Below are 14,226 nucleotides of genomic sequence, written 5' to 3'. Positions count from 1 at the left end.
TCCAGTCATAATATCAAGGCTCTATGGGCAACATGCGACTCTCACTCACTGTGGCACGCCAGATTGGGTCACCCGAGCCCACGCATTCTCCAATCCTTAGTCAAAGACATCCTGGAACTCGTCGGATCTGCTTCTAGTACAGCTGCCTGTGTTTCTTGTAACGTTTCAAAGAGTCATAAACTCCCTTTTCCTACTAGTTCCTCTTCTTGTAATAAGCCCTTTAAATTAGTTCAGTAGGACGTTTGGGGTCCAGCCCCCATATCATCACTGAATGGTTTCAATTACTATTTAATATTCATTGATGAATTCTCAAAAATTTCTTATGTATATCTGTTAAAATCCAAACACGAAACCTTTGCTAAATTTCAACAGTTTCATAATCTAATTAAAACCAAATTCAACACGAACATCCAAACGTTCAGGTCCGACGGAGGCGGTGAGGTTACTAGCATTGAATTCCAAAGTTACCTTCTCACTCATGGCATCACTCATCAAGTGAGCTGCCCATACACACCAGAACAAAATGGAACCGCTGAACAAAAGCATCAACACCTCCTGGACTCAACACGTACTCTTCTAGACGCAGCACACCATCCTCTCACATTTTTGGCTGAGGCTATATCCACAACAAATTATCTCATAAATCGGGTACCCTCTATAACTCTCCTAAATCAAACTCCCTACCTCAGGCTCCACGGTCATTCGGCTTCCTATAGTCATCTTCGCATGTTCGGATGCCTATGCTTTCCTTGGACTAAACCTCAAGCACCAACTAAGTTGTCGCCTCGCTCTCAGGAGTGCGTCTTCCCAGGCAGAAAAATATGCTTATAGAAACGAAAAAGCTTGTAGAAGAAGCCTTTATTCGTGAAGAAAAATATACCAATTAGATTGCCAATATTGTCCCGGTGAAGAAGAACGATCAAATTCGTGTCTGTATCGATTTTCGGGACCTCAACAAGACATGTCCAAAAGCTGATTTTTCGCTTCCAGTGTCAGAGCTATTAGTGGATAACACTTACAACTATGATATATTCTCATTTATGAACGAATTATCGGTCTACAATCAAATCAAGATGGGGCCTGAAGATGAGAAGCATACGTCATTCAGAACGCCCATCGACATTTTCTTCTATACAGTCATGCCCTTCAGCCTGAAGAATGCTGGTGCCACCTATCAGCGTGCGATGACTCTTATATTTGAAGAGTTAATACATCAAAAGGTTGAGTGCTAGGTGGACGACCTTGTTGTTAAGAGCATAGATTGGAAGGACAATCTAAAAGATATGAGAATTGTGTTAGAGAGAATAAAAAAATTTGATCTAAATATGAACCCTCTTAAATGCTCCTTTGGTGTCTCTTCCGATAAATTCTTGGGGTATGTCGTTTGTCACCAAGGAATCGAGATCGACCCCAACAAAATTAAGGCGATCATAGAGATGTCGTCTCCCAAAAACCTTCGTCAACTTCGTTCTTTACAATGGCAACTGGCTTTCATTTGACGATTCATATCGAATCTGTCGGGTATGTGCCAACCATTTTCAAAGTTGATGAAGAAGGATGTCCTCATCAAATGTGATGCAGAGTGTCAGGAAGCGTTCGACAACATTAAAAGATATCTATTAAACCTGCACATTCTTGCGGAACCAATTCCGACGAAACCTCTTATACTGTACACAACGGCACTAGAAGAGTCCCTCGGAGCACTGTTGGCCAAGCATAACGAAGAATGAAAGGAAAATATGCTCTACTACATCATTCAGAGGCTGATCGGAGCAGAAGTACGCTACTAACCAATTGAGAAACATTGTTTGGCATTAATTTTTGCAATTCAGAAACTTCGTCATTACATGCTTTCTCATAAGGTTACGTTGATATCAAAGATTAATCAACTGAAGTTCTTGATGATAAGACCAGCGTAAACAGGTCATTTAGCCAGGTGGACAATGATATTACTACAGTTCGATATCACGTACATGCCACAAAATGCATTAAAAGGACAAGCCTTAGCAAATTTCCTTGCCGCACCCTATTCCTACGGATTCTCCACTCAACGATGATTTGCTCGACGAACAAATCATGTAAGTCGACGAGGAAAAATTACCATTCTGGGAGATATATTTTGACGGTGCATCGTCGATTAGATCTCCCCACCTCCAAGTTTGGCAAAAGCTCGAGTTAGTATTGGTCTCATTTTTATAGCGCTCGAAGGAGATATAATGAGATTCTCATTCAGTTTGACCGAACCTCGGTCCAACAATCAAGCTGAGTATGAAGTCCTAATAGTAGGGCTTGAGATTGAGATCGATGTTAAATCCGAAATCTTTAAATCTTTGGTGACTCCCAACTTGTTATAAATCAAGTACTAGGGTTTATAATGTCATTATGATCGAGTTAGTTTGTTATCACAGGCAAGCTCACGAGCTTCTAAAGCAAGTGTCAAATGTTAAAATAGCTCGAGTTCCTCGAGGCCAGAATGTTAAAGCATATTGCCTGGCCAAATTGGCCAAACAGGTTGCTAAAATTAAGAGAATGAGTTATTATTGGCCGACAGTGGTGAATGATTGTATTGACCACGCTCAGAGGTTCCACGAGTGTCAGATCAACGGTGATGTTATACATCAACCGCCAAATCCACTGCACCCTACATTAACATCTTGGCCATTTGAATGTTGAAGCACAGATATAATCGAGCCGATAGATCCTCTGTCATCAGCTGGACATTACTTCATTCTGGCAACAACAGACTACTTTTCTAAGTGGGCAGAAGCAGCTCCATTCAGGGAAGTCATGTCCGAGCATGTGATCAATTTCTTTACCCACAATGTTGTCTATAGATTCGGTGTGCCACGCCACATAATCGCAGACAACAGTATCGCTTTCAAAAGTACAAAATTTACAAGTTCGTCGATCTGCATAAAATCAATTTGTGATACTCATTAATATATAACCCAAAAGCAAATGGTTTGACGGAGGCCTTTAATATGACGTTGGTAAAGTTGTTGAAAAAAATTCTCACCAAGAATAAAAGAGAATGATATACAAAGATGGCTGAAGCGCTATGGGTGTATCATACTACTTACAAGACACCAAACAAAGCCACTTTTTATTCATTGGTGTTTGGAGCTGAGGCACTATTGCCGTTGGAGATCAAATTACCGTCACTTTGGGTAGCAATCCTGAACGATCTTGCTCATGAGCAAAATGCTCGTTTGAGATTGGAAGAACTCGATGCGCTCGACGAGACCATATTGCAAGCTCAACAGAACTTGAAGATATATCGAGCGCGAATGATGAAATCATTTGACCGGATGGTACGTCATCGGTCATTTCAAGAAGGGGAATTTGTCATAGTGCTTAAAAGGCCAATCATCCCACATCGAAAAATCGGTGGCAAGTTTGTATCAAATTGGGAAGGTCCATTCGTCGTTGAAAAAGTATACCAAGGAGGAGCTTATCAGTTGATCGATCTGGACCGTCAGAGGCCTATGTCGCCGATCAACGGTCAATACCTGAAGAAATACTATGAATAAGAATGATTATGCTCTAAATTATCATGTACTTTATACGTATTCATTGACATAAGTATATCTCACATTTTAAAATTCTCTTGTATTACAAAAATGCATTTAAAAAATCCCACAAAAATTCCCTATAAGACTGGGTGCATTTTAAATATTTATTCGGGTCGACATCTCGTTCATATTGAAATCCCCGAATAAATATTTAAAATATCAAAATACAAAATGTTTCCAAAATCTCCCTGCAAGAGGGGGCATTTTAAATATGTATTTAGGTTGATATCGTGCTACGTACCAAGATTCCTAAATAAATAAATATTTAAAATATTAAAATATCAAATTATTCTATTTTGAAATGTCTCTGTAAGACATGAGACATTTTAAATATTTATTCAGGTCGACATCGCGCCGCGTGCCGAAATCCTCGAATAAATATTTAAACTCATCAGTCGTAAATATTCCTTCAAGATAGAATGATGTAACAAATTCTTTTTTAAAGTATATGCAGAAGATCTTCCAAAGGTTTGGGACACCACTTTTATAACGTACCAAATTTCAAAAGTCAAAAAGAGACTTTTATGACTACACACTCCAGCAAAGAGAGCTAAGACAGTTCGAAGTCTTTCAACAGCTTGAAGCTTAAAATTTGAATGGGTGTAAGAGGCCGGATCCAACAAGCCCAAATATGGTCGGATCACTGGCAGATCCGCCTACTCAACAAGCCATAAGAAAGACCATAGTAACGGAACCCCCACTTCGTCAACCCGTCAGTATGGACTATAGGAAGTACGAAGGCTAATTTGACTCAACAAGTTTGACTGATCGTAGTATACTAAATTCTCTTAATTGACCAATGAATCAAAGTTCTTATGGAAAGGAGTCATGAGCAACTACCTAATGTGCGTGGGCTCAAAATTTTCAACCACAAAGGAAGACTCTAAATCTACCAACTTCAGTAGATTAAGTATTGGGAAGCGTATTTCCCATAGCTCAAGTCTGAAACCTGAAAGGGTGTAAAAGACCAGATCCAAAATATGGCTGGATCACTGGCAATTCGGTATACTCAACACACCATAAGAAAGGATGCATGACGAAGAGCTATCAAATCTTAGTTCGCCTAATCTGATGAACTCGAGTGACTTAGATTGAAGTTTCCTCAGCTAGTTAATGATCAAAATACTGCCTACATTCGGTACCATCGACTAAATTTAAAACCTGCAATCCTTCAACAAATCTATAAAGCACAAAAAAAGAGGATTGAAAGAATTTTTTTCAACAAATCCATCAAAGCATAAAGCAAAGGACCAAGGAAACTATCCCAATATTCATATAAAGCCTGAGGCAGAGCTAAGAGGATTCCGTCATCAACATACCTGTTACGCACAAAGCTCTAGACCGATGGCTTCTCGTCATCAACCTAATATAAACCTAAAGAGTTTAGGTCACTAGCGTATACTCCTTTATAAAGCCCGCTGAAGCTATAAGCAAAAGGGCGAAAGGGCAAAAGGAACCAAAACCCCAAAACTCTAGCGGAATCTGTTAAGAGTATAAGTGTTGATTCTAACAAGTGGTTAAAGATACAATGCTCACAAATGTCCCTAAATACTGTGGGCATTCTAAATATTTATTTAGGTCTATTTCGCGCAGCGTGTCAAGATCCCCAAATAAATATTTAAAATTTCTTGCCAAAATGCAGCTAAATGAGGAAAGAATGGAAAAGCCTCCATAAGCTGAATGTACCATCAACAAAAAATATAATTTGAGCAATATACAATCCATACTGGAGGCAGCAAAGTCTCACCAGCTGATGAATCAACAAAATTCAGATAAATTAAGGTACTATTTTATCAAGAAGAAATGCTTCCAACGTAAACTTTACAATTAGTTATAAAATATGCCTCAAATATTTGTTTGGAGTTATTTTAAAATAAATCAAGACTAATTCTAGCAAATAAAATCTTGTTAGATATTATGTTGAAAAACTTACAGAAGAGCTTAGAGGTGAAAGACTTGTTAAATTCTTATTCCAATGCGGATGTCGAATATAGTTTTTATAGAAAATATAAGCCTCAAATCAGGGGAACAAGGCAGCCATAAATACCTATGAAGTTGTTGACCTATAAAAAAAAATCATGCATACTTGTCCGAATCACACGTCATTGCCATCCTGTGCACGTCGAGCCGGATCTTTGCCTCGAGCGAACCCCACTCGTGTCGTTAAAAGGCCGAAGGAGATGAGGTCTTCGGCTGTTGGTTCCCTTCTTCCTCTCCTTAATCGATCGCAAGTCTGCTCCCCTCCCGCATTTCTTCTTCTCTTGCTAATTCCTCTTCCCTAGCCTTCACCTCCAACGACGACGTTCCCTTCCTGGTCGGATCGGAAGTTACGACATTTTAATCGGAAGCAACGACGGAAAGCTCGATCACTGTAAAGGAAGCTTTCTCCCATTCGCGTACTTCTTCAGCTCCTTCGTTGCTGGTCGACTTCGCCCCTTCGATGACGCTTGTTTGCCGTCGGATCGGAAGTTACAACATTTTGATCGGAAGAAACGAAGGGAGCTCGCTAGCTGTGAAGGTGACTTTCTCCCTATCGCAAGCTTCTTTGGCCAAATCCCTTGGACCTGCCGACCGAACTATTAGAAACAGTGTTTAACTCTCTGTTTGTTTAACAAGATTTAGTAAAATCCTGCTTGAATGCGAGAAAAATCCTGCATCAAAGCTTGTATAAATCCTATGTTATTAATTATAGTTAGTTTACTGTTAATTATAATTAATTTCAATTAATTATAATTGATTCTAAGTTAATTATAATTACTAATTATAAGTAATTATGATTAATTCTCATTAACTACAATTAATTTGAGTTAATTATAATTAATTTTTATTAAGTATAATTAATTAATATTACTTATAATTAATTTTAGTTAATTATAATTAAAATTCATTAAGTATAATTAATTATACTTATTATAGTTAATTATAATTAAATTTCCATTAACTAAAATTAATTTAGTTAATTATAATTATTTTTTCATTAATTATAATTAATTAATTATTAATTATAATTGATTTTAGTTTATTATAATTAATTTTTATTAATTATAATTAATTGCTCTTATTTGTAATTGGTTGTTGATGTGAATATGCTTCCCTTGCCTCGATTTGTGTGTCAACACTGACGTCCATCCGCGCAGGTATAATTTTCTAACTCAAAAATCCCGCTGTCGATGCTTGCGCCGAGCCGGCAAACCTCTATACGCACTTACGTAGCACGGTGGGAGGGAAATATGTGTGACGCTTACGACGAGGTGGGTAATCCTCATAGTGCTCACGTAGCGTGAGGGGGACGAAAAATATGTACCAATGCGTGGGGAAACAACTGTGCTCTTTTAAACAGGTGTTAGTGACCCTTAAACGCTCATGTAGTGTAGCTGGGATTGAAGAAAATGCAGCTACGGTGTCACCTGACATCTACCTGAAGCGCTCATGTAGCGTGGAGGGGAAGACTGCCTCTTGATTTTTCCCTTAAATGGGAGAGACGCTGGGAGGCTACCAAAATTTTCACTAAGCAAGGGGACTTGGACTTGAGCTTGGACCTGAACAAAATCTAAGTAATTAATAAAGAGTTGAACTCAAGTAAAATGAAATTGAACTGAAATCAAACTGGAATCAATTTTGGACCACAGGGGATTGGTCTTGAAAATTTTTGAACAGCAGGGGACATATTTTGAACTCAAATGAAATGAACAAGGGACCCAACTGAACTGCAAAAGACTTGAACTTTTACTCAAACTCGGACTAGAACTTGAATTCGAGATCGAACCTATTTTGAACTTGAATCTGAATTGAACAACAGGAGGTTGTGCTTGGAAGCTATTGGACTTCAATGAACTAGAACTAAGATGATGAAATGCACAAACTAAATACACAAGAATGTGTGAAGGCTTGTGATGAGCCAAAGGGCTACAAATACAAATCACTTGTGAGCAAATGAAGAGGCATAGTGGACAAGGATAATTCTTATATCCCATTCACAAACAACAAGCAATATGAATATGCAATTTGATTGTAGAAAATGTTGCAGAACTTCTAATCCACATAGAAACGATATGAAACTAGTGGTGTTCATATCAATCAACTAACAAGTCTATGTTAGAGAAGCTTGAAAGCATTAAAAGGGGGAGCTATTAGTGGATGTGATTTTTGATATGCAAAGAAGGGCACAACCCACACCTGATTGTGAGCATGAATACAAGATTTTCATAAAGCATAACGGCTCATTTGTGGGGGCAGGTAACGATCAATAAACAAGTAAATACACTGGTCTTCTACAATGTAGAATCAATTTGCAGGTAACGATCAACGGGATAACACTTGTAAATGATTGTATACAACAATAGAAATTAGTTAACCTATAGCAACGTCTTTTAAAAGACTACAATTTCTTATAAGTTCTGAAGATATGTGTACCATGAGTTTAGTAAGATAATATGTACAAGAGAATTGCTGATGAGTATAACTCAATCAGCAGTCAACAACAACAATGGAAGTTCATCATGCAAACTACAATATGTTCCCAAAGAGATTGAAAGGATTTGTAATGTTCAACATGACTCATACACAAACAACATAATTTGCAAGATAGATGAATATGAATAAATATAATAGCACCTATGTCATCGACAACAGTTCAATGTCCATAAAGTACATTGATAAAAGAAATTAATACACAATGGACATGACAAGCAATGCATTCAACGAGTTTGAAATAAATGCACCAATCTCTTAAGATATGAGGCTAGTGCGCAGTAAATGTGACGATATTATGTGAATGACATCCAAACACAAGCAAATGCCTACAAGTAACACTGGAAGATTTACAATACATATGGGTTTTCTAGGAAAAAAATGTAAGCACTACACCTCACATGTTGTAGCAGATGTACTGCAAGGACCAGAGACCACAACAAAATGCATAAAAATACAACAAATGCAAGTTCCTATGAACTACAACAGAAGACCTGTCACATACACAAAATACCATCCATGAACAAATATAAAAGGGCTCCAATGAATGCATATTCCTAAGAGTCATTGTATGAGGCTTGCTATGTGAATAATATACTGTCTGGGATCAAATGCAGAAGACCTTCAATAAGTATAAGCTTCTACGAACCAAAGCAGGAGATTAGTCAGTGCATTATAATCTACATGTATAAATCATGTAAGTAGTGCACGACAGTCTACCTGTACAAAACAACAAACGGCTCAATCCATAAGCTGCTACATCACACCACCGGATCCGCAACATCCAGTAAGAGGACAGAAAACGTTTACAAGCTGCCACGCCACACCACGCCACGCCACACCACCGGATCTGTAACCTGTATGTAAGCAGACATAAGGCGTATACAATCTTCCAAATAAAATGCTGCAATCAAATGGTGGTCACCCGCACAATTGAACAACGTCAAATATTATAAAATGCCCCTGTTTATGCACCGTAATTTGTATACACATAGATACACAAAAGGGTAAGTGTAATCACATGACCTGCGTGGGCTCGGAGAACATGTTTTCGAACATACATGACGTCTACGGATGTTTTGCGGGTCAATAAATTTGAACACAATCCTCCAAAGCAGGTAAATAAGAGTCGACAAGGTTCAATAAATAATTATAAAATGCCCTCAAACACATGCATTGGCCCCGACGATCGTGTTATAAGTACACATGTGACGTCTAGGGATGTTACGCAGGTTAATAAATAAACCCAAGTTCCTGCCCGATCTTTATGTGCGGGTAGACAGGAGTCAACACGGCTCTAACCATTAAATAAATATGTAGTCACGATGTTGACCGAGATATTTATTTTATACATTCATATTAGGCCTTAAAGGACTTCAACAAAGAAAATTCATCAACAAAGGTTCAAAGCATATGACGAACCCGATCCTACGTCGGCAACTTGACAGAGTCAACAAGGTTTAATCAAGAAAATCTATGACCCCATAACCACCCCGATAATGGCCATGTTGAACGTGGACATCAACCGGAGGGGTTAATTTCAAAATTTCACCCAAATACCCATTTGAAATCCAAAATTTCCAAAATCCAAATATTTTAAATTGAAATAAACACATCATTTTGCTTAATTCCCGATCCGCAATAATTTGCCGGGTGGACAAATTAAAATTTACTTCAGCTCATATAGAACTGATGCCTAGTCGAAAATGTCACTATGATCCATTTTCAAATAATCTCATGTCAGTAAATACATGTGTCCTCTGACCAACGGTTTCGCCGCCAAATGGAACTGTAAGATAAAATGGTTATGAGCCGAGGCCCTTTGAACTGAGTAGTTTGTCGTCAAATGACACCACTAAATTATGGTTATGACTAGAGTCAATACGTTCCTTAGTACATCAAATCCTTGAGATATGAATCAATAGGATATAATTGATAGGGCACGAAGCCCTTTGTTAGCTAAGGTGGGTTCAAATTTGTCCCTTTAGACAAACATTCATCCCAGTTCTACAAGGTACCCTTGGACGAAGCAACCCATGGTTGCCAACAAGGATGGTTGGGTCGACTACCTCCTTTGACTAAGTAGACCAGGGACCACAATGGCCCGGGACGACGGAACAATGGGATCTTGATCGGGTCCATCATCTATTCCTACACCATCCGTTTTAAGTACAAGATGATGAAATTTCAAATTTTAAATATCAAATGTCAAATACTCAAGCCCATGCTGCTACTATATGCCAGATAACACGTATCTCTATGTATCTGATTAACAGCTAGCCTTAATAGAAAGTTCTCTCTCATGAGCGGGATGGGTAATTAACTATAGGGGCTCGCGTCTATAGGAAACCAGAACTCATATCATAAAGTCCTCGCAAAATGAGGGCAAAATATTTGGGTAGTGTCTTATCTACAAACCCATCTGTCTTCTAAAATTTACCCCATAACTTAATTTCGTTAAAACTCTCCCGAAAAACAAACAGGTGGAGTCCGAGGCCGAATTCTCGGAGCCCACACAAGTAAATAAGAAAAAAAATGCAAGAAAATAATATTTAGGTTATAAATACATAGCACAAATACTAATTAAAGCAGTCCTTGTGTTTTGAGTAGGATGGACCCTTTTCTCATTTGGAAATATAAGAGTCAAGAACTCAACAAGAGTTAACAACAACAGTCAATCATTGCTTTCTAATGGTTTCTTGTTTCCTATGTTGATGTTCCCACAGGTATCTTGAGGGAAAACCAAACCACTGGCAGCAAAACCACAGCATTGTGGTGACGGACATTATAAATGTCAATAAAATGAACATAGTCCTCCATGTGACACACACCATGAACTATCAGAATATGGTTGAGAGGGACAGCCGACGAACTGATCTTGTCCTCGAGTTGAAGACGATCTTTGAAGAGCTCTCCATTCAGTACAATCTCCTTCCTCAGGAGGTGCAGCTCAGCTACATTGGGGCAAACCCATTGCCAATGTCAACCTGCAATGCTCAAGCTTGAATCTTGTCGCTTTTTGAAGGAAATTCAAAATTTTCTACAGGTTTTGTTTTCACTACCATGCAGTTTTAAAATTTTTACTGGAAATTGAATTTCTTAAGAGCAGAAGTGGCTTTCGAAATCATATTTTATCTGTTGTTGAGATGTTTTTTTAATTTTGATGGTTTTTTTTTTTGCTTAAATCCGCTGAAATGAGAGTATTACATAAATTTTTGCTGCCCTAGGTTACACCGGGTAGAGTAGGGGTGGCATCCGATGTTCCAGGAGCCAGCTTCTAATTCTGAATTAACTTGAGAGGAAATTTGTATTCTTATATTCTCATACTAATTGTTCTCGTTGATGTGTTAAGCATTTTCAAAGAGTCATATGACATCCTGAAATTAAAATTTTTTTTTTTGATAAAGGGGGTTGGGAGTAATAGTCTGGGTTGAAGCCTAGACAATGAGTGGCTCCTAACTGGCTTCTAAGATAGCTAATTTTTTTGAAAAAAATGGGGGTATGAATGAACAAATACTATATTGGGGGGGGGGGGGGGGGGAAATATTTTAAGTTTGATAAGTAAATGTTTAGGCCATAATGGATGAATTTTCTTGGGAATTCCATAGCTAGGTGTGCTCATAATAGAGCACTTTCAGATGGGTAACTTCTGGAGAGTTTATGAAAAAGGATAAAATTATGAGTTTCAGTGGGGTATGTTATGAGTTGGAGTAAAGTAGATAAAGTCTTGGATAGTATCTCCTTGGCTGTTATAATTTATATTAAAGTCTTACATCCTCTAGATTAATGTGTTAATTTTGAATGAATCATGATTGGTGGGTTTATGACATGTTCAATCAAAGAGGGCGGAAGTGATCGTCAAGGTTGAGAAAAATTATTACGTGAAGTAACCGGACACATCCGGAGGTCAATTTGGACGCGCCACATCCCCCAATGCACTGTGCATTGGATGACATGGCGTGCCCGGATTAGCCTCCGGATGCGTTCGGACTTCGCACAGAATAATCCCTCCAAGGTTGAAGCTCATATAAGGAACGACTCTTCTTACTTTTAGGATGACAAGATTTTTGAGGAAAAGTGGGCCATGAATGAACCAGATTCCATTTCAAAAGAGGAGAAAAATACATCATATATTTAAGTAAAGAGCTAGACTAAAATGCACAAAATGCCTTTTGGTATAATAAGTTACTTTTTCTTGAGAATTTTGTCTTAAGCATGCTTGTAATGGAGCACTTCTTGGATGGATGATATTCTAGGAAGTTATACCCAAATGTTATAACCATGAGATTTAGTTTTGCATGAGATTAGGCTGTCTCCAGAGGACAATATATTGAATAGTATTATCTGGGTTGTTATAGGCCAAGTCTTTGGATTATTGCAGGATGTATTTATTGTGTCACTAGGGAATTAGATGTTTCTTCTCGCATTAGCTTGATCTTCTCCACCTCCCCTTCCTTGCCATTACTGTATTGATAGAAGACATAGGTTCGCTTAACCATTAATCATTATGGAGGTACTAGAGGAAGTTGCCATGTATTAGTGGTTAATTGATTGGCCAGGTGGATTGGTTATTATTACATTAACTACAGGTAGAAGGGTGGTACTTACAATTCATCCTTGTGATGGTTTTAGGGAGGGGTGCTCAAATTGCTAACCTTTTGCATTAGCCCATTGATTCCTATCCTCAAATATTAGTTTTTACAAGACTAGCTACTAAGCCCGAGGGTGTCTATAATCCACTTAATGATTTAGTTTGAGACTATCTCATGGACTTAGATTAGTTTGTGATTGATACATTTTACAAAGGGTGTCAAATCTACTACCCATATAATCTCTTTTGCTTTTAAATCCTTTTTTTTAGTTTCAAAAGGAAGGTTTAAAAAAAAAAAAAAAACTCCTCTTCAACTTATTGGAGCCAAAATCAATTATCATATTGTAATGAAATTCGATAATTGAGGATTAGGGTTAGTTTTTCATGCATGATTATTGTTCCTCTTGGAGTTCTCTTTGGTGTTTTGGGCTCTAAACTTCTAGTCTAGAGATTGGGAGAGAACGATCCTCCTCTCGAATTGAGAATCACTTGTATCTTTGTTTCATTATTGCTTCGCTTTGATTTCTATAAGATTATCTACTATTTTTTATTATTTCCACCAAAGTTCTTTTATTTTTCTCGCTGTTTTACCAATTATTGTTATGTTTGCTTGCGAACTCAAGTATTTCCCATTAGGGTTACTTGCGAACTCAAGTATTTCCTATCATGATGCTGTTACTATTCCTGATGATACATATCATTTTTGCTTATATTATGGACCACGATGTGATCTGTTACAAACTAAGTAATTAGTACAGATAAACGACATAGTATTGATGCATAGATTTCTTTATATTATTTACAACATATTATTTCACTTCTTATTTTATTGATTTTAGATACTATATTTTAATTACTTGCTGGAATATTTGCTCATTACTTTGTTTATTTGATTTCAGGTTAAGGAGTCTGCATATTGAGGTTGTGTATGCATGCAGTGATGCTAGTGTAGCTTTTATTTCAGCTCTTTGGTTTATGTTTTTCTTTGTAGCTAGAGTGGCTATCATATATATTATTTTGGACTCTATCTTTACGATATAATTCTGAACTATATAAATATAAATTATGTTTTCCACTGTTTATTAATTCTCTGTAATGAAATTAATTCAGCTCTGGATGTTGATATTGATCTGATTTCAATAGTCGATTAATGAATAGAATGAATTGAGAAGATATTAAAGATTGAAAAGAATAAGACTAAAATAAATTCTTTCACTATAGATCCCTTGACATTTGACATGATATATTTCTTGTTTTACATCTAGTATTTGAAATCAATTTACTAATATAATTTATAGATACTTCCAAAATGATGCTGCAGAGATATTATACCAAGAAGAAAAAGATAATTTTTCAGAAGCTGCAGAAATTGATATTATTTGAGACAGTTTTATTTTTTTTTTTTTAATTTTAAGTTCCATTCTTTGTCAATTTCATGTGGCTTATGAAACTCTGCAAGTTTTAAGTAGAGTGCAATCTAAATGAGTTAGCTACATATAAGAGTTATTGAATGAAGGTATCTTTAAACTGTGAGAAAGAAACTTGTATTGTTTCCTCCAGCCCCACAGAACAGTAAGCATACATAAAGGCTAA

The 14,226-nt window shown here is 37.2% G+C and overlaps 1 protein-coding gene across 1 annotated transcript in view; it reads left to right on the top strand.

The window, feature by feature from the left end:
• The window catches only part of LOC110096601 (mechanosensitive ion channel protein 10), a 28,508-nt gene extending 14,752 nt beyond the window's left edge, over positions 1–13,756 (top strand). Inside the window, exons 6-7 of the mRNA XM_020822638.2 lie at positions 10,769–11,088; positions 13,533–13,756. Of these exons, the coding sequence (XP_020678297.1) occupies positions 10,769–11,048 (280 nt within the window). The 3' untranslated portion in view covers positions 11,049–11,088; positions 13,533–13,756. The remainder of the gene's footprint in view (positions 1–10,768; positions 11,089–13,532) is intronic.
• Positions 13,757–14,226: the final 470 nt, after the last annotated feature.

This window comes from Dendrobium catenatum, unplaced genomic scaffold, assembly GCF_001605985.2.
Source record: "Dendrobium catenatum unplaced genomic scaffold, ASM160598v2 fragScaff_scaffold_664, whole genome shotgun sequence".
NCBI classification, from domain to species: Eukaryota; Viridiplantae; Streptophyta; class Magnoliopsida; order Asparagales; family Orchidaceae; genus Dendrobium; species Dendrobium catenatum.
The sequence above is the reverse complement of the archived record's forward strand: the minus strand, read 5'-3'. Positions and strand labels throughout refer to the sequence as shown.